The sequence below is a fragment of the Camelus bactrianus genome, chromosome 13 (assembly GCF_048773025.1).
Source record: "Camelus bactrianus isolate YW-2024 breed Bactrian camel chromosome 13, ASM4877302v1, whole genome shotgun sequence".
NCBI lineage: Eukaryota > Metazoa > Chordata > Mammalia > Artiodactyla > Camelidae > Camelus > Camelus bactrianus.
Genome location: NC_133551.1, coordinates 54,716,348 through 54,736,650, shown reverse-complemented (window position 1 = coordinate 54,736,650; position 20,303 = coordinate 54,716,348). Strand labels below are relative to the sequence as shown.

The 20,303-nt window shown below is 35.5% G+C and overlaps 1 protein-coding gene across 6 annotated transcripts in view; it reads left to right on the top strand.

Annotated features, from left to right (window-relative positions):
• Positions 1 to 23: 23 nt before the first annotated feature.
• Positions 24 to 20,303, top strand: part of ZMYM4 (zinc finger MYM-type containing 4) — a 145,228-nt gene continuing 124,948 nt past the window's right edge. The window contains exon 1 of one of the 6 annotated variants that reach the window (XM_074376874.1): positions 24 to 338. In XM_074376874.1, coding sequence (XP_074232975.1) covers positions 291 to 338 — 48 coding nt within the window. In that variant the 5' untranslated portion in view covers positions 24 to 290. Of the gene's footprint in view, positions 339 to 464; positions 536 to 20,303 lie in introns of those variants that run through there. The other 5 variants (XM_074376875.1, XM_074376876.1, XM_074376872.1 and 2 more) reach the window with 5 other exon arrangements.

Sequence of the window (20,303 nt, the reverse complement as noted above, 5' to 3'; positions counted from 1 at the left end):
AGAGAAAATAATCCTACTCACGGGGCCCCTTGGAGGCCATTAACCCCCCGAGTCCCGAACCCCCCCTTTCCCGGGCAGGCCCTACAGCCTACGCGCGCACCCGTGGGATCTCAAGATCTCCGACCCGGCGCGCGGCATCCGCTCCCTCCCCACTCTCAGCGCCAGGCCCGGCCAGGTCCGGGGAAGCTGCCGCGAGGCGGCCGTGCCTGCAGTGTGGGCGGGGGCCGGGGGCTCGAGAGGTTCCGCCGCCACCGCGCTGGGAGCCGCAGCGGTTCCGAGCGGGGCCCAACATGGCGGAGAGAGAGGTGGAGTCCGGCCCCCGAAAGAGGGTAGGTGAGGTGAGGCAGAACTCGGGCGGCGGGAGGCGGGCGGCGGGCGGCGGGGGGCGGGGCGGGGGCTGCGTCCCGGGGCCGGGGCCGGGAATGGGCCAAGCGTAGGCTCGTGGAGGGGTCGCCGAGGCCCGGTCCGGGGAAGGTTGCGGGCAGGACTGAGGCAGCCTTGGGTCTGGAGCGCGCTGAGAGTGGTCTTTTGGCAGGTGGGACAAAGATTTGCGGCTTGTTGGGAGGGGGAGGGGCGGGGGCTGTTGTTTGTGTTTTTTAATTTTTCCAGCGGGGTGGGTTATCTGGGCTAGAGGACGGAGAGTGTCAGGTACTTAAGTGCATCTTTAGTAAACCAGAGGCTGGAAGTTTAATAGGAGAGAGGTCAGGTAGGGGGTGGTGGTGGCGGGAATAAGTCGTGGAGGGGTCTCATGAAGAATAACCAAGAGGGTTTTTCAGTAACACCATCGCGAATTCATTTTCCTGCCTCCTTTCCCCTCCCCCCATAACCGTTATCAGGACCAAGGTGGAGATGGTGCTCTTACCTGAGAAGTGGGGTCGTTGGCATGTCCTGATTTGGGAGAAAGATTTTGGCAACTATAAATGTCATGTTCTAGTCTAGTTTCTTTACCAAAAATTAACGTGGAAGAGTGTGACAAGTTTTGTCATAACAAGGATGTACCCAACCAACTTGCAGAGGTGAAGCCAATCCTACGTAGGAGTTGTTGAATGCCTTTTAAAGTTTGCCTTGAAACTTTTATTTGATTCTGAATGATTTCTTTTTTCAGATGGAGAATAATACTATTCTGTCGATTGAGCAGTATTTTTCAGATTTTCCTATTACACACCCCAGCCCCCTCTGCCCGCTTAGCGTGTTAAAGCAGAAAGTTTCTTATAAGTAATTATCCTTGTTGGAAACGGTCTCAAAATGATCAAATTAATGTTCAGCCAACCGCCTAAAAAATTACTGCTTAATCTTCACTTAGAATGCCCTTTTGATTTATCGTAAAATTGGCAATCTCATAATGATATTACAGCTAACATTTTGAGGGCTTACCATGTGCCTGACACGGTGCTTTATAGGAAGAATTAAACCTCACATCAATTATGTAAAACCCATTTTGCAGATGAGGAAAGGTAGACATAAAAGGGTTAAGTAAGTTACTTTAGATCAGGTCAGATAGCTAGTTAAGAGGTTGAGCTGCGATTTGAATCCATGTTTGTCCCAACTACAGTGCTTACGTTGGGCGCCACATGGGTGTTTTTGAAATCTGTGTTTCTCTCCTTAAAAGCTTGAATGGTAAATAACCAAGGAAGTGTCAAATAGTATTTTTTTCAACAATTTATTAGGAAAACGTTTTTAACTAAACAGCAAGACTGAAAAAATGTGCAGGGAGTGTCCATAGTAGCCACTACTTAGATTCTACCATTAGCATTTTACTATACTTGTTTAGTATAGTTAATCTGTTAATCTACATCTATCACTTTATCTGTTCATCAGTTCTTCTTTCAGTGCTTTTCTTTGTAGTATTGAGCAATTAAAATTTAATGTTGATAGTCTTAGGTTTATAAAACTTCAGGTCTTCCTCATGCAATAATTAGTCATACATAGGACAAAGTAAGCTGTATGATAGTATGTCTAAATAGTTAGTATAAATATTGGGTATGGAATGCACATGCTTTGAAATTTTAAGTTGTTCTTCAAGCTGTGAGCCAGTTTTAAACTGGATCCTCATGCTTGAGTGAAGGCATATGGCATATGGTCCACCAATTAAAATATATAGACTAAATTACCTTAGATGTGTAATGTTTATTCAAGGAGGTCTCTGAATCTAGTTGCTCCTAATGCTGTTGTCATTCACTGTGTAAGACAGAATGTTCTAGAAAATCTATGCATTTTGGTAACACATTCAACTAGATTTTAAATACTTTCTCTTTTAATATACTTAAAAGGTGGCATACTGGTCGCAGTCTAAACTGTATTATTTTTAACAATGTGTAGTATACACAGCACTTGTACAGGTTTTCCCCATTATTTTGCCAGTTTCATTGTGAAGGAAGGCTACAGTCATTATCTTTTAGGCTCTGTAATCCATTTTGTTTTTGACATTTGACTAGAATGCCCAGTATGGTTGTCTTAAATAGTACACATGGTACACATTTTTTGTGCGTGTGAGCGCGCACTAAACTCCACGTGGATGCCATATGTGTACTCCAAGCAGATTAGTGGGTACTATGTACAGATTACAGTATCTTTTAAAATAATTTGACTATTTGCCTTGAGGTGATTAAACAAACTACATAGGCCTAGTAATAAGTTTAGGTTATTTAGTCTGAAATTGCTTTGATGACATAGTATTGTATTTATGATTACTGCCTTTGACCTTTATAATCTTAAGTCACAAAAAGTTGTTGAACTCCTGTGCTAGTTGATGAACTACATGGTCGGCATTGTGCTGTGATACATGATATTTATGATCATTTAGGATTATATATTTTGACTCTTTGCTGAATTGTGAATTCCATAGTGGTAGGGCCATTGTATTGATTTTTGCATCGCTAACACCTATGACCTCCACATAATAGGAACTCAGAAGACTTATATTGATTTTTGGTAAGAAAATTTACCAGTTACGGTAGAGGCTCTATGGCTTGGGGACTAAGTTAATCTGGTTTGTAATTTCATATCACTCTTTATACCTCAAAGTTCTCTTCTGTGCATCCAGATTTAAGAATCTTCTGATTGTTATGGATTTTAGTTAGGCGAGAGTGTGTGTTTTAAAACCATTGGGTTAACAATCTTAAATTCTTTGTAGGTCTTCCTGGTGTCTTACCTTTTGTAGGCACTTAAGAAAATTGGTGTTAATTGGTTAAGATTGATTTGATTGTATTCACGCTATATCTGAATGCCATTCTCTCAATTTCTAAACATGGGGAAGCTTAGTATGTAGGTGGGTGAGCACTATATCCATCATCTCTGCAATAGAGAGAACCAGGTTCGTATGAAGGCCAGTATTATACACACACTCATACTTTCTTACTTTTAAAGTCAGGATAATTTTGAGATATTTATAAATTTTGTTTTTTAAGATTGTAAAATTTTTATTTTGTAAAATTTAAAGTTCATTAGATAGGCGTGTAGATAGTGAAATTATTTTATGCATGGCTGTTATCATAAACTGTTATGAAGCATGAGATCTAAATAAATCCGGTGGCAATTTTTTTTTGGTGAAATCCCTTTATCTTTTCAAAGGTTACATACAAAATAATACAACATTTGTGAATATATGTGTTATTACCTGGTCTAGTAAGTTGTATCCATTTTTATACTTAAACTTTTCTGTATATTAAATTTGAGGTATGTATGTTTGGTATGTTTAAAAGAAAGAGAAAGCATATGTATAAGTAGTTGCTTCCATTTTTGTAAAAACAAACTGATCTTTCTCTCCTCCCCACATATGTGTTTATACTTGTATATATATGAGCTTGGAGAAAGTTGTGGAGGATGCATGTCAGGTTGTTACCATTGATTACCTTCAGCAGGTAGGGATGAGAAAGGAAAGGGAGAATAAAGGGGAAATTTTCTAAAATGGAAAAATACTCATGGTATGATATTAAGTGAAAACGTAATCTGTATTGTTGTTATTAATATGTAAAAATTGAACACGTGTGGACAAGGAATAGACAATAACATGAACAAACGAAAACATTGATTTTATCATGTGATGGGATTATGGAGAAACTTTGTTTTGGATTTCTGTTATTTTAATACTTTATAATAAAATAATTGCAAAAGGTTTACCCCTCTTAATTCCTTAATGAGCTTTTTATCTTTCATCTTTTTGTTAAATGTGCTACTTAAATACACAGTGGTACATATCATTAGAAGTATTTGTGGTTCACGTGTACACAATGTAAATCATCTGCTTTGAGAATGCATTGGCTCTTTGTAAAGAGTATTTGGAAGAGACCATTCCAGTGTTGATAATGATCCTGAATTGTTTTCACAGTGCCCATCTTGTAACTAGCAGAGCCTTCTGTAAATAATGATAAAACTTGTTATTTATAAACATTTAAGTTCCAGTCATTATTCTAAATATTTTATGTGTAGTATACCCTTTAATTCTCATTAATTCCAAGAATAGTAATCACTGTTATTGTCCCATTTTATATATGAGGAAACTGCAGCACAAAGAGAGTTCAAGATCATGATATAATAGGCTGAACTAGGATCAAGTGCAACTTGAAAAATTGTACTGTTTGATAAATAGTATAGGTTAGAATTCTTTATAATATAATTAATATGTATTCATTAATTATTACTATATTATGGTATATGGTAATATACGTAAATAATAGTATAGATCCAGAATTCATTATCTGGAATTTTTGGTTGTTAAAATACATTGAATTATATTTAAGTCAAATTGATGTAAATTACTTCTCAAGAACAATTAAATTAACTTTTTGCCTAAGAAATACATCTTGAGATAACCTTAAAACGTATCTTTGCAACTCATAGGTTTATTTTTAAGAAATATACACTAAATATTTTAAACCTGTGATTTATTTTAAAGATAAAGCTTATGTTTCCTTCGAAAATGGAATGATTTTATTATATACTAAAGAAAATAAAAGTAAATAAATGTAAAATTGCAATTCCCTGGATATTTAGAAGGTATTTTCGAGTTCTGTATTGGGGACCAACCACTTTTTAAAGAAGACTGACATTTCCTTTAAATATTCTGATTATTTTTCTGTGAGTTAGCTCTATGTAATTATTTTAGCAAAAGGAAGAGAAAGGAAGGCATTATAGCACAGAATGAGGTTGAACTATACAAAATTGCTAATATTTGACCATTCAGTCTCCAAAAATGCATTTTCTTATGTCTCAGCCTAATAGTAAGAGCGTGGGCTTTTGAAAGTCAGGTAGTGTACAATCTCTGGTATTTAGCAATGGTATACCCACACCCAGTTTCTTATACTATGGAATACTTACAATAATGTTATTTTAGTTCCATTCTTATATCTCTCTGGCCTTGCAGAAGCTTGAGCTAGCTTTCTTTCTGCCTTTGACCAAAGATGGTACCTGAGCAAACCTTTTTGTCCAACATGTAGACTACCCACTACTCTTTAAACTCAAGGATCATATGTGTTTATCTTTCTTTACAGTTCCCAACGTGTCTGATAAATTTAAATTATGTGTATGTACTCATATGCATACTATACATTTATAGGCAGAATTTAAAAACTTTATTATATTTCATGATTCCATATCAATATAGAATATAAAATATAGATTGGTACAATGAAACCCCATGCCCTTATTACCTAGCTTTGATAACTAAACAGTTACCAACATTTTGCCATTCCTGTCTCATGTGACTTCTTCCTTTTTCTTTTCTTTTCCTTTTTTTTTTGTTGAAATAATTTCTAAGAAATTTAAAGCATCACATCTATTTAATCTATAAATACTTCTGTATGTATTTTAACAGGTAAGAATTTAAAAAGAATAACAACCACAATACTGTTATATCTAACAAAATTAGGAGTTCCTTAATCCAGTCTATATTCACATCCTCTGATTGTTTAAATGTCTTTTTACAGTTAGTTTGGTCAAATCACTATCTAAATAAGATGCACCATTTCATTTGGTTTCTAGGTCTTTTAAGTTTCTCTTAACTTTAACACTCCCCTGCCCTCGCACATACCCCCCTGCACTTTTTCCCATGCTATTTATTTGCTGAAAAAACTAGGTCATTTGTCTGGGAGAATTTCCTATATTCTCATTTTGGTTGATTGACTTCTTATGGTGTTTAATGTGTTCAATTACCCTTCATATTTCCCATAAAATAGGTATAGAGCAGGGGTTCCCTATTTTGGCTGAAACTTTAGAATTACCTGGAAAGCTTTTAAATATCTTGCTTCTCAGATCAATTAAATCAGAATTCATCTTGTAGATTCTAAGCATCAATATTAAAAAAAATATCCTAAGTGATGTCAGTCTGCAGCCAAAGTGAGAACTTGAATTGGTAGAGCTTTATGAGATTTAGGTTCAGTTTCCTTGGAAAGAAAAATTCATGCGTAGTGATTATATAATTTATTTCTAATCAAACATTTTTAAGAATGAAAAGATGTGCTATTAATAATTACAGTGAGACAGTAGCCATGAACTGGTTCTGTCCTGGACTAATCAGGATGTATAATCCCTCTATTAGATGATGCTATGAATTTTTGTTGCATTATTTCAGGGGCATATAAGTCATTGTCATTCTTTAGTGATACTAAAATTGATCAGTTTAGGTTCTCAGCAGAATCCAAACAGTTTTTTCTTAATTTTTCACATAATGAATTTATCACCCATTGATGACTGTTGTCTAGATCCATTATTTCATTAGAAGAGTGATTTTATCATTTCTCCTGTATTTATTTACTGGAATTCTTCCATAAAGAGTTCCTTGATCAATAATTTGGTTACCCTGTAATATCATCTGTACAGGAAAAGCAGAGTAAATGCTTATTTCTCCCTCTTTATTTACCAGTTTAAAGAAGATTGAATTGATGCCTTAGCAAATCCCAAAGGTGAGGTTTGGGAGGAGATATCATTGTGACCTCATGAACTTTAATATAGTTGATATATTTAAATTTATTGTGGTCAGTATCCTTTTTGATGTTTAAATATGTCATTTTTTTTTTTTATCAGTGGTTATCTGTATTAGTTGCCTAACGCTGCTGTAACAGATTACAACTTAGCTTAAAACAACAAAATTTGTTTTCTCACAGTGTTGGAGGCTAGGTGTCTGAAATTAAGGTGTCGGCAAGGCCATATTCTCTCTGAAGGCTTTAGGGAAGAATCCTTCCTTGCCTGTTCCTGCTTCTGGTGGACTGATTTGTGTTCCTTGATTTGTGGCAGCATAACTTCAATCTCTGCCTACATCTTCACATGGCCACCTGTCTGTGTCTTTTCTGTCTCTCTTAGGGATACTCTTCATTGGATTTAGGGTCCATCCTAATTCAGGATAATCTCATTTCAAGATCCTTATCAGTGACATCTGCTAAACCCATTCTGCACATATTCTAAGATTCTGGGTGGTCATGTCTTTTAGGAGTCACAATACAACCTACCACAGTCCACCCACTTGTCTCCAAAACTTCTCACCTATTCTATATGCAAAATGCATTCACCTCATCTCAACATCCCTTAAAGTTTTAACCCACTACAGCATGAACTTTTAAGCCCAGAACCTCAATTAATGTCATCAGCTCCAAAACTCCCAAATCTTAGCATCTCAACCATCTGAATTAGGTACAGGTGTGACTCTGGGTATGATCTATCTTGAGTAAAATTTTTCTTTATCTTTGGACCTGTGACCAGAAAACAAGTTTTCTGCCTCCAAAATATAATCATGGCACCGTATGGTGTAGACATTGCCATTCCAAAAGGAATAAAATGAAAGAAATAAAGGGACTGCTAATCCCAATCAAGTTCAAAACCCATCAGGACAAAATTGATTAGGTTTCAAGGCCTGAATAATTCTCTGTGCCTTGATAGGTCCTCTTGGTCCATGGAGGCACTGTAGACCCCTGCTTTGGGCTTCTGTTTCTCTAGCCTCTGCCTTTGTGTCTGTAGCTCTGTTTTTAGAGTCTTCTTTTTCTTGAAGAGTAGCACATGTTTGCAACTGAGTAGCTTTGTTAGCTGTTCCCTGCCCATAGAATTCCAAAAGTCAGACAGCTTTTTTTTTTTTTTTTTTTTTTTTTTTGTCTGATCTCTGTTCCTTTAATTGCAGGCTGGCTGTGTTTTTGCTGGTATAATAATGCTCAGAAACCTTGTGAGTCTCCTCTGTATTTTAAGGGTATCCACACAATTAGAGGGTGCTTCACAGATCTTTCCTGGATAACCTCATGTCTATTCCTGATTTAAGTTGAGGTGATTAATTGGATCCATGAGTCACCTAATATCTTCAGCAAATGGTTGCCCAGCCACACCCTTGGCCCTCTCTCTAGAGCACTTTTCTTACAGTAAATTTCCCAATTTTAACATCCTTTACGATCTGGATAGGCTGAGAACCTCCCAAATCATTGAGTTGTTTTCCTCTTTACTTAACAGTCTCTTCTTCAATTTATCTCTTTCCTCTTACTTTTTATTGTACGCAAGCAAGGAGAAACCAGACTCACCTCAACACTTTGCTTAGAGATTTCCTTAGCTAAATATCCAAGGTCACTGCTTCCAAGTTCTGCTTCCTACCCAACAGTAGAACACTATTCAGCTGAGTCTTCTGCTGAAACTAGATCACCATCTAGTTCCACTTAATATATTCTTCATTTCTCTCTAAATCTCCAGAAGCACCAGAAGCACTCTTAACATATTTTCCAACATTCTGTTTGTAGTATATGCATTCCAACATTCTGTTATACTTATTTAAAAAAAAAAAGAATAGATAAACAAGATTATACTGTATAGCACAGGGAAATATATACAAGATCTTGTGGTAGCTCACAGCAAAAAAAATGTGACAATGAATATACGTATGTTCATGGTATATGTATTCTTTAAGGTAATAGAAGCTTTCTCTTTTTCACTCCTCACTTCTTTCTGAACCTTCCCCAGAATTGGTGAATATAAATATATCCATATTTATACCAAGCATCTCTTCAAGGCAATCTAGATTTTTCCTATCATGCTTCTCAAAATTCATCCACTGTCTACCCTTTTCCCAATTCCAAAGCTACATTTTTGCGTATCTGTTACAGCAGCATGCCAATGTTATGTACCAAAATCTGTATTAGTTTCCTAGGTTTGCCATAACAAGTCATTACAAATTTGGTGACTTAAAACAACAGAAATTTATTCCCTCACAGTTCTGATGGCTGGAAGTCCAAAATCAAGGTGTCAGCAAGGCCATGTTGTCTCTGAAGGCTCTAGGGAAGAATCCTTTGTCTCTTCCAGCCTCTATAGCCCCAGGTATTTCTTGATTTTTGTAGCAGCATAACTCCAGCCTTTGCCTGCATCTTCACATGGCCTTCTCTGTGTCTTCTTTTCTGTCTAAAGACAATGTTCATTGGATCTAGGGCCCACCCTAGTCCAGTGTGATCTCATTTCAAGATCCTTACATTAATTACATGTGCAAAGAAGCTTATTTCAAAAAGATCATATTCTGAGATTCTAGTTGGACATATCTTTTGGGGGCCACAGTTCAGCCTACAACAGGGTCATTAAAGTTAGCACCTGAATCTTTTTTAAAAATTGCTATTATTTTATATTTAAACAATTACCTTAAAAATTTTTATGTCTTAAAATATACATAAAATTGACCATTTAAATTATTTAAAGTATATAATTCAATGGCGTTAAGTACATTAACAATATTGTGCCACTGTCACCACTGTTTTACCCTAAACAGAAACTCCGTATATACATTAAGGCATAACTCTCCATTGCCCTTACCTCTAGCCCCTGGTGTGCTTTCTGCCTCACTGAATTTGCCTATTCTAGATATTTCATATAAATGGAATCATAAGTATTTGACCTTTGGTGTCTGGCTTATTTCACTTAGCATAATATTTTCAAGGTTCACCCATGTAGCATGTATCAGAACTTCATTTTTTTAACGGCTGAGTTACAGTTCATTGTACGTGTAGAACACATTTTGTTTATCTATTCCTCTGTTGATTGACACTTGGGTTGTCTCTGCCTTTTGGCTGTTGTGGAAAATGCTGCTGTAAACATTGCCATAGAAGTTTCTGAGTCCCTGCTTTCAGTTCTTTTGGGTATGTACCTAAAAATGGATTTCCTGGATCATTTAGAAATTCTGTGTTTATCTTTGAGGAATCACCAAACTTTTCCAGAGGCTGTGCCCGTTTCTATTCCCACCAGCAATGCATGAAGGTTCTGATTTCTCTACATCCTCTCAAACATTTATTCTTTTCTTTTGATAATAGCTGTTCTTATCCTAGTGGATGTGAAGTAGTATCTCATTGTGGGTTTTTTTTTCTTCCACATTTATTGAGATACAGCTGACATACAGGACTGTGTAAGTTTAAGGTCTACAGCGTAATAATTTGACTTACATACGTCATGAAATGATTATCACAGTTTAGTGAACATGCATCATCTCATATAGATAATAAACTTAAATAAATACGAAAAAATTTTTTCCATGTGATGAGAACTCTTGGGACTTTCTTTCATATATCACAGCAGTGTTAATTGTATTTATCATGTTGTACATTACATTCATTGTGGTTTTTATTTGTATTTTTCCAGTGACTAATGATGTTGAGTATCTTTTCTTGTTCTGACTATTTGTATATCTTCCTTGGAGAAGTATCTGTTTAAATCTTTTTCCCATTTTTTAATTGGGTAATTTGTCTTGTAGTTGTTGAGTCATAGGAGTTCTTTATGTATTCTGGGTATTAAACTCTTATCAGATATGTGAGTTGTAAATATTTTCTACCATTCTGTGGGTTGTCTTTTGATTCTCAATTGTGTCCTTTGATCCACATTTTCAATTTTGATGAAGTCTAGTTTGCCTGTTTTTCTTTTGTAGCTTGTGCTTTTGTTGTCATATGCAAAAAACCATTGCCAAATCCAAGATCATGTAGTTTTTCTCATGTTTTCTTCTAAGAGTTGTAATTTAGCTCCTTAGCTTAGTCTTTAATACATTTTAAGCTAATTTTGTTTATGATATAAGGTAAGCATACAGTTTTTTTCTTGTATATGGATATCCAGTTTTTCCAGCATCTTGTGTTAAAGTCTCTTCTTTTTCTGTTGAATGATCTTGGCACCCTTGTCAAAACTCCGTTGGCCTTTGTATTAATCAGCTTGGACTGTCATAACAAAATACCAGAGACTGGGTAACTTAAACCATGGAAATTTACTTCTCATAGATCTGGAGGCTGGGAAGTCTAAGATCAAAGTGCTGACAAGGTAGATTTCATCCTGAGGCCTCTTCTCTTGGCTTGTTGGCATTCGCCATCATCCTCTCATGATCTTTTCTTTGTATGTGGTCAGGAAGAAAATGAGCAAGCTGTGTGGTGTCTCTTTTCATAAGAGCACTATTTCCATCATAAGGGCCCTCTCAAAGGTCCCATCTCCAAGTATACCACTGGGGTTTCAGGCTTCAGCCTGTGAATACTGAAGACACAAACCTTCAGTCCATAATAACCATCTATGTCAGGGCTTATTTCTGGACTTTCAGCTCTTGGTCTGTATGTCTTTTCGTGCCAGTACTACACTGTTTTGCTTGCTGTAGCTATGTAGGAAGTTTGTAATTGGATAAGTCCTCCAACTTTGTTGGTTTATTTTCCTCCCCAGGTTGTTTTGGCTACTTGAGGTCTTTTAAAATTCCATAGGAAATCTGAGATTTTTTTTTCTGTTTTTGCACAAGCTATCTTTGGGATTTTGTTAGAGATTGAATTGAATTTGTAAATCTCTTGGATAGTATTTTCATTCCTACACTATTAAGTGCCCTAGTCAATGAACATGGGATGTCTTTCCATTTATTCAGGTTTTCTCTAATGTCTTTCAGTAATGTTTTGTACAAGTCTCTCAGTGTTTTAAGTCTTGTACCTCTTGGTTAAATTTTCCCTAAGTAACAATCAGTGTAATACACTACATTAATAAAATGAAGGGGAAAAAATCACATGATCATCTTTATTAATGTAGGGAAAAAGCATTTGAAAAATTCCAGCACCCTTTTAAAAACACCCAAGATGGGGAGGGTATAGCTCAGTGGTAGAGTACACGCTTAGCATGCATGAGGTCCTGGATTCAATCCCCAGTACCTCCATTAAAATAAATAAATAAATAAACAACACTCAAGGAACTACGAATAGAAGGGAATTTCCTCAATATGCTACAGACTATATATGAAAAATCATAGCTAACATCATATTCGATGGTGAAAGACTGAAAATTTTTCCCCTCAGAATAGGAATAAGACAGGGATGCCCTCTTTTGACATTTATACTTAATTCAGTGTTTAAAGGTTTAGCCAAAGGAGTTAGGCAAGAAAGAAAATGTATCCAAATTGGAAAGAAAGATGTAAAGCTATATTTATGGAGGACATGATCATGTAAGTAGAAACCCCTGAAAATCCCCCCCCCCCAAATCAAACCCTGTGATACATTCAGCAAAGTTTAGGATAAAAAATCAACACACAATCAGTTCTATTTCTATACGGTAACAATGAACAATCAAGAAAATGATTTCATTTATTTAGAAAAAGAATAAACTACTTAGGCACCTCTATCCTTTTGATTTAACTCCAGTAGTCCTTGAAAGATTTTTCCCTTTTTGGCCAAAAAGATGTTCCTTGGCTTGTCCTATACATTACTATCTCAGATTTGGAATTCAAGAAGTCCTGGTCTCTTTCAGTGGGAAATGGTAGTTGTAGACTACAATTTGAACTCAGGCAAGCCTTTTGAAGTTGAAATCTTTTTGAGATGGTATCAGCTGTGTATTTCCCATTCACTCCTCAACCCACATCTGCTTTTCTTTCGGTTTTGCCACTGAAATTCTCTTTAAGATCACTGAAATGACCTAATAGTCACCAAGTCTCTTGGATGCTTTTTCAAAGCTTTTCTTATTCGATTTTTCTTAAACATCTGACCCTATTGCCCATTCCCTCTTTAAAATGGCATTCTCTTGGTTCTTCTCTTGAATTGCTTTTCAGTCATCTTTGACTCTTTTTGCTTGCGCAATAGGTCTTGTTGCCTCAGCCCGTTTTTTTTTGGGGGGGGTAATCTCTTCTAATGGGTAGTTTTAACCAACACCCATTAAATACATTATGTGATTTCTTCTTTGCTTCTCTTTTGTCTCTAAAACTCAAAATTGGTGTTTCCAAATATATGCTTTGACTTGTATTTTGATGTCCTACAAGTATTGCTAGCTCAGTATGCCTAAAATGGAACTCTGTATCCTTGGCAGGTACTTACTCTCCCAAAGAGTGCCCTATTCCTTCTTAACCTGTTTTTCTTCCTGTGTTCTCTCACCCAAGTTAGAAACCTCTGAGTCATCTTGCTTCTTCCCTTTTTAATCCAATTTTAATTGGTAAATTGAGATTATCTCAGATAATGATTTTAACAACTTTATTTCTACTGTCACCACCCTAGTTCTCTTGTTTTCCCTTTTCGTTCTCTGGTATTTCCTCTACCTTATTCATTTTCTACATGGAGACTGATTTGTCTTTGAAAATGAGAATCTGTTTACCTATAAGGTAACAAGGTGGCTCCCTTACTACTATTCCAAGATAGGTACTCTTTGGATTTTTTCCCTGTGGCAAGAGGCAGGTTGCCTGACAGCTCTTACTCTCCTCCTAGAAATTTACTTTTTCTTTATGGGAGAGTTTCTTTCTGATTATTTCTACTACCATGCTAAGCCTTGGTAGGGGTGCTGTTTCGGCCCTGTAATCGAAATATGGAGACAGAATTTTTCCTTGCTTCCACCCAACACGGCTGACCCCAGGCTGTGACTTTTAAACAAGACTTTATTAAAAGTTAGTATAGTAGGAGGGAATTAGGAAACAAATATAGCTGGCTCTTATGTATGGGTTATCTAGGAGAAATGGGCAAATTTACCTGCTGAGCCTCCAGCCTGTCTTCTAGTGAGCAGAGGACGTCTTTTCTTTGGGACCCGGAAGCAGGTTGAGATCTGGGGGAGAAACTCATTTCCCCCCCTTTCTTCTAACATCATGACCTATAATTTGTTGGGTTTTTTTGGCTGACTAACACTGGGAATATCAGTTTACTTCAAGAGATTCAGTCTTCTTGCAAAGATGTGTTAGCCTTTGGCTCCAATAGAGCAAATAGACCAACATCAGTATAAGAGAGATTGGTTCATTCAGCAAATATTTAGGATGTGTCATGCATGGTTTTAGTGGTGGAAAAATAGTAATGAACAGAAAAGGCAAGACTCAAGTCTAGTGGCAGTGGTAGGGTGAAGACAGAAAATAAGTAAGAAATAAAATAATTTCAAGTAGTGAAGAAGATAAGATAGCATAGGATAACATGATAGTGAAACAATTCTGAGAAGCCAGTTTGTAGTTTTTAAATATGATCTCTTTAAAAGATCTCTTTTGCTGTTGTATACGGGATGAACTTCAGGGGGCAAAATGTGAAACAGGGTCAGTTAAGAGGCTATTGGTGTAATCCTAGTGTGAAAGTAAGTGGAGTAGTTGGAGATGGTGAGAGCTGATTGTGATATATTTTGTAGATGGAGTCAGTGGGACTTGTTGATGGTAAATGTAGGGAAATAAAGAAGACTGCTGACTCCTAGGTTTTCACCTTGATAAACTGGATAGTTAGTGGCACCATAAACTGAGTTAGGAAAACCGGGAAAGAATACACACAGTAATGGAGTTGAAGGAGTAAACCATTATTTCCTTACATTAGATTAGTCTGCTGATCTAAATTGCTCATAATTAGTAAATAACAACATTGTAAAGTGTAGATCAGAGTTTCTCAACCTCAGAACCACTGACATTTTGGACCAGGTAATTCCCTCTTTGGGAAGGGTGAGATGGCCTGTGCATTGTGAATGTTTAGCAGCATACTTGCCCTCTGTCAGCTGCATGCCAGTAGCACTCACTCCCCATTTGTGACAACTAAAAATACCTCCAGGCATGGCCAGATGTCTCTTGAGGGTCAGCTTGCCTCTGGTTGAGTACCACTGCTCTAGATATTTTTACCATATATCCGAAGGCCTGTTGAAATTGTTCTAATCTATGTGTCCAGCTGTGTTACCAGTCTCTTAAATAAATTCTGACAATGCAGTTGCATTGATTGACATGCTTTTTTCTTAACTTTGTGCCTTTTAAAAAGTCATATTTTTTATTCAGCCATAACTACTGGCTATATTTAGCAGTATATTTCTTTCCAGGATATTTCTGTGCAGTGTACATGATTAACATGTACAATATGTTAACATGATTGACATCATATGTTCAATTTTGTTTCTTGAGTTTTTTAACCTAAATTTTCATCCTAAGCACAGTCCTCTGTTATTAAAAATATCCTTATAAACATAATTTTAATGGCTTTGTAATATTATGTGGTATAGATAACCCATAATGTAGGAGTATTCTCCCATTCTTATTTTTTTCAGGAGGGAAAGTATAGCTCAGTGGTATAATGCATGCTAGCATAAGGTCTGGGTTCAATTCCCAGTACTTCCATTAAAAGTAAATAAATAAGTAACCTAATTCCCTCCCCTCACCTCCCCAAACAAAACAAAACAAATTAAAAAAATTATTTTTCCCTATTAAAAATGGGGCTAAATTGAAGGGAATGCTGGGACAAGGTAGTGAGGGCCAAAGGGTTTGAAATTTCTAGGGTGATGAAACTATTCTGAAATTGATTGTGGTGATGGTTGTTTAACTCTGAATATACTAACAATCATTGAATTGTGCACTTTGAATGGGTGAATTATATGGCATGTGTATTATATCTCATTAAAGTTGTTACAGGAAGAGGAGGCTAAAGCAAACAGCAATATATGTAATTTTTGTCTGTAGCTTTAGAAGTGAAATTACTGATTCAAGAATATATATTTAAGGTTTATTGAGGGATAATTTATATAGAGTAAAATTCACCCTTTTTATTGTACAATTCAATAAAGTTTTGACAAAGGCATTTAGTTTATAACTATCACTGTAGTCAAGATATAGAACAACTGTCTATCCATCAACTCCCAAATTCCTTCATGCCCCTTTACAGCCAGTCTTCTAACTCTAGCCCCTGGTCTGTTTTCTGTTCTATAGTTTTGCATTTTCAGAAAGTCATGTAAATGACATCATACAGTATTATGCAGCTTTTTGAGTTTTACTTCTTTCACTTAGCATAATGAGATTCATCCATATTGTTGCATGCGTCAGCAGTTCCTTTTTATTGGTCACTAATTTTCCATTTTATGGATGTACCATAATTTTTTCTATCTCTTTGCCAGTTGAAAGACATTGTATTGTTCTAGTTTTGGGTGATCATGAATAAAGTCATAATAAATAGTCACCTAGAGGTTTTTTTTTTTTTAAAAGACAATATTTTAGCAAGAATATATTACCTTTAGCAATTGGCTGTTTCAAAAAATTTTAAAACAAAGTATACAAAAGGGAAAAAAACCCTTATTTCCAAGAAAATTAATAATAAGGAAAAAGTTTTTTATGTTGGGTGTAATTTCTTTGTTTATATTTGTTCAGACTTAATCTCTTTCTAGAATTAATTTGAGGCAGTTTACAAAAAATACATATATGTGTGTGTGATATATATATATATATATACACACATATATTTATAAAGATTGAAAGAAGGACCATGATAGAGGAAAATACAGATACTATAATTCTAATGTGATTGATCAGAGAATATGATTAGTTAAATATGTACAATTATCAAATGGAGCAAACATTACTGCATATGCTAAGAAACAGTGTTTTCTGGCACTGATTCTAAAAGTAATTTCAGATGTTAATCTTCAGTAGGAGACACTGAGTAATATAATGAACTATGTCCTCAGTAACATTTTGTTTTTAACAGAAGAAAGCGGTCTGAACTTGCCTGTAGGTTTTTATATAAACATATGTTTTCACTTCCTTTGGGTAATAATTAAGTGTGGGATTGCTGGATCATATATGTTTCGTTCATTGTGTTTTGAAAGTTACTTATATATTTTGTTAGAAATCCTGTGTTTTACAAATTTTTATCCTAGTCTATGGCTCATCTTTATTTTAATAGTGTTTTTCAAAGAGTAGAAATTGAGATTGAGGCTGGTGAATGCATATATACACAAAGACACAAATTTAATTTTGTGGGAATCAGCACATAGACAGCACTAGAGGACCCAGGAGAAAACATACAGTGGTGTATTTTTTAAAATTAGCAGTCTCCTTCAGAATCCCCTTGGGAACATCCCCCCCCCCCCCCCGATCTTCTGAACTAGAATATGGGGGAGAAAGTGGAAGATTGCAGAGTAGGAACCACGGTCATAGTAGAATTTGGCCCTGGTAGTTAACAGTGACATAGTTTGTGTTTCCTTCTGGGTAAAATGGAAATAAAGACACTATCTCACTCTTAGTAGGTTTCAGTAGGTTAGTGCACATGAATACACTAGATAGTAATTTCTAGAAGCAAAAGGGAAAGAGCAGGAGCTGTGGATAGTGTCATGAAAGCCTTAGAAATCATTGGTGGGAACTGGGAATAAACATTAATTACTCTTTTCTTACTTTCCATTCTATTTGACACTTGAATTATTTAAAGCAGCAAATGTTTGCTCTGCTTATTCTTTCATTCAACCCTTTTGTTCTCCTAAAATTGACTGATGTTCTCAGAATTTCTTGAATTCCAGTGTATCATAGTAACTTCCTTGCTTTTTTATATGATTTTGATATGGTTTTTCATGAATTTATGTCAATGTTGAAATGCTTCTCTAAAGATAGTTATAGAAAAGATGCATGTTTTAAAAAAAAGAAAGGAAAGAAAAGATGCATGTTTACTGACCTTTAGTTTTCATGTTTGGTGTCTTAACATAATGTATTAGAGAAGTAAATACTTTCCTTACTATGATTTTTATATATGGAAAATAATTTTTTAAAGAAGCAGTGTTCAACCACAGTGAAGAGGAAAAAAGTGTCCTGTGTCTAGTAACAAAGGAAGATTTGCTTTATTTGTTTAATTGTCATTTTTTGGAAGAAAGTAGTACAGAAAGGTCTCCAAGTAGTTATTTTTAGGGTTGTTGTAAGTTTTGTTTGGAAAAAAACTGCTTGTTTAGTGTTAGGAATACAGCTCTGCATTTAAGAGATTTCTACTTGGTTACTTCTTTTTCTAACCTTTGTTAGGAAAATTTTCAAACATACATGTAGAGCAAATAGTTCAACTAATGCTCATGTATTCATCATTCATCTTTTTAAAGATTTATCAACTCTGCTTCTTGTTTCATCTATTTCTCCTACATTTCTTTCCCTGTGATATTTGAAAGCAAATCCTAGACATATTTCTTTTCGCCTATTTATGCATGAAGTATGTATCTCTAAAGGTATTCTCTTTAAAAAAACACAACCATAATACCATTATCACACTGAACAAAATCAGCAGTAATTTTTTAATATCACCTAATACTCTGCTCAACTGTGTTGAAACGGTTTCCAAAAGTTAGGTAAAATGAGATTTGTGTGTTGCTAAAACAGAGTTTGTGGGTTGCTATATCTCTTCAGCCTCTTTTAATCAATAAATTTCCCCATTAAAAATGCCATTTATTTTTAGAAGATACTGGATGATTTGTTCTGTAGCACTTCCTACATGTTGGGTTTAGCTGGTTATATCCTGGTGTCAGTGAGTGTGTTCCTCTACTTCTCATTATTACCTGTAAGCTCTTTGAACTGTGATTAGATCCAGGTTTAATTTTTGTTTGTTTTTGGAAAGAATTCTTCATAGGTGGTGCTGTATTCTTCCTGTGACACCACTTGTGGAAGCACTTCACTTTATTTATTTATTTATTTATTTATTTATTTATTTATTTACCTATCTGTCTGTCTGTCTGTCTATCTACCACATCACTTTTAATGATGACAATCCTAGTTCAGGTGATATCAGCCTAATCCATATATTAAAAAGTTCCCCTTCAGTTTTTTTTTTTGTTGTTGAAGTATAGTCAGTTTACAATGTTGTGTCAATTTCTGGTGTACAGCATAATGCTTCAGTCATACATGAACATACATATATTCGTTTTCATATTCTTTTTCACTGTAAATTACTACAAGATATTGAATATAGTTCCCTATGCTATACAGTATGAACTTGCTTATCAGATTTTGTGAGAATCCTTCTGTATTTCCAAGCGAGAGACTATCTGCCAGAGCTCAGTAGGTGTTCTGTGTGATTCTTTGGGTTTGTAGATGTAATTCTTGGTGTATTTGTGGCAGAGGGCGAGCTGTCTCTCTACTCCACCATCTTGGCACCTCCCTTCCCTTCAATTTTTGACCTAATGGTTTTATCATTCATTGATAATTAGTTCTTGACTCATTATTTCATTAGGGGTTATAAAATGGTTTCCTAATTCTTTTATTTTTTCTAGTATCTATTAGCTATGATTATTTTATTTTTTTTTTTAGTGGAAATTTTTGGGATTGAACCCAGAAACTTGCACTAAGCATGCGCTCTACCACTGAGCTGTACTAATCCCTATAGCTATGATCGTTTTATAGAGAAGAACTTTCCCTTATCAACTGTTTCATTTCCTTATTACTTTGAAATATTCTTAATACAGATAAATGCTTGTTTTTTTATTTGCTATTTTTACGAATAAGTTGATGTCCTTACAGCCTCCACAAGTGACCAATGAAGGTTGTTTTTTGAGGTGGGAGGAATGAGGGAGCAATCATGATAAATCATTAAAAATTGATTTATATATTATTTATTGTGTCAGTCTGTTGTACCATCTTTGGTCAGTAAAATCCTCCTTAATTAGCTCTTGAATTGTTTTGTCATGAGTACAGTAGTCTTTGATAATATCCATGCTTTCTAGTGCAAGATGAGGCAGCCTTATCTGCATATGTATATTCCCTGCTTCAGGCCTGGAATCAGCCATCTCTTATCGGAGTCCTTTTCCTTTCAAAGGGAAATGGTATTTAGAGATCATAACACTTGATCACTTTTTAAAGTTATATGGTCTTTGTTTTTAGATTTAGAAAGGTTCTTTGGAGTTTCTACCCAGTGTAGTAGTCTGTGTCCTAGGTCTTTTGCATGTTCATAGTTGGACTCATTTGAAGACCATTTAAAAAGCTTAAGTGACAATGATTCTCTTATTGAATATGATCTCTATTTTATGTTGTGCATAAGAAACCTAAAATGAAATGAAACTAATAGAAGTTAAAAATAAAACAATGTAAAAAGCATATGCAGCAAAAATTAGATTTTTAATATTAAAACTATTCATGGCAAAAATAATTAACTCACAAATTTCTGACTTTATCTTTGTAGAAGATATAATCCACATTG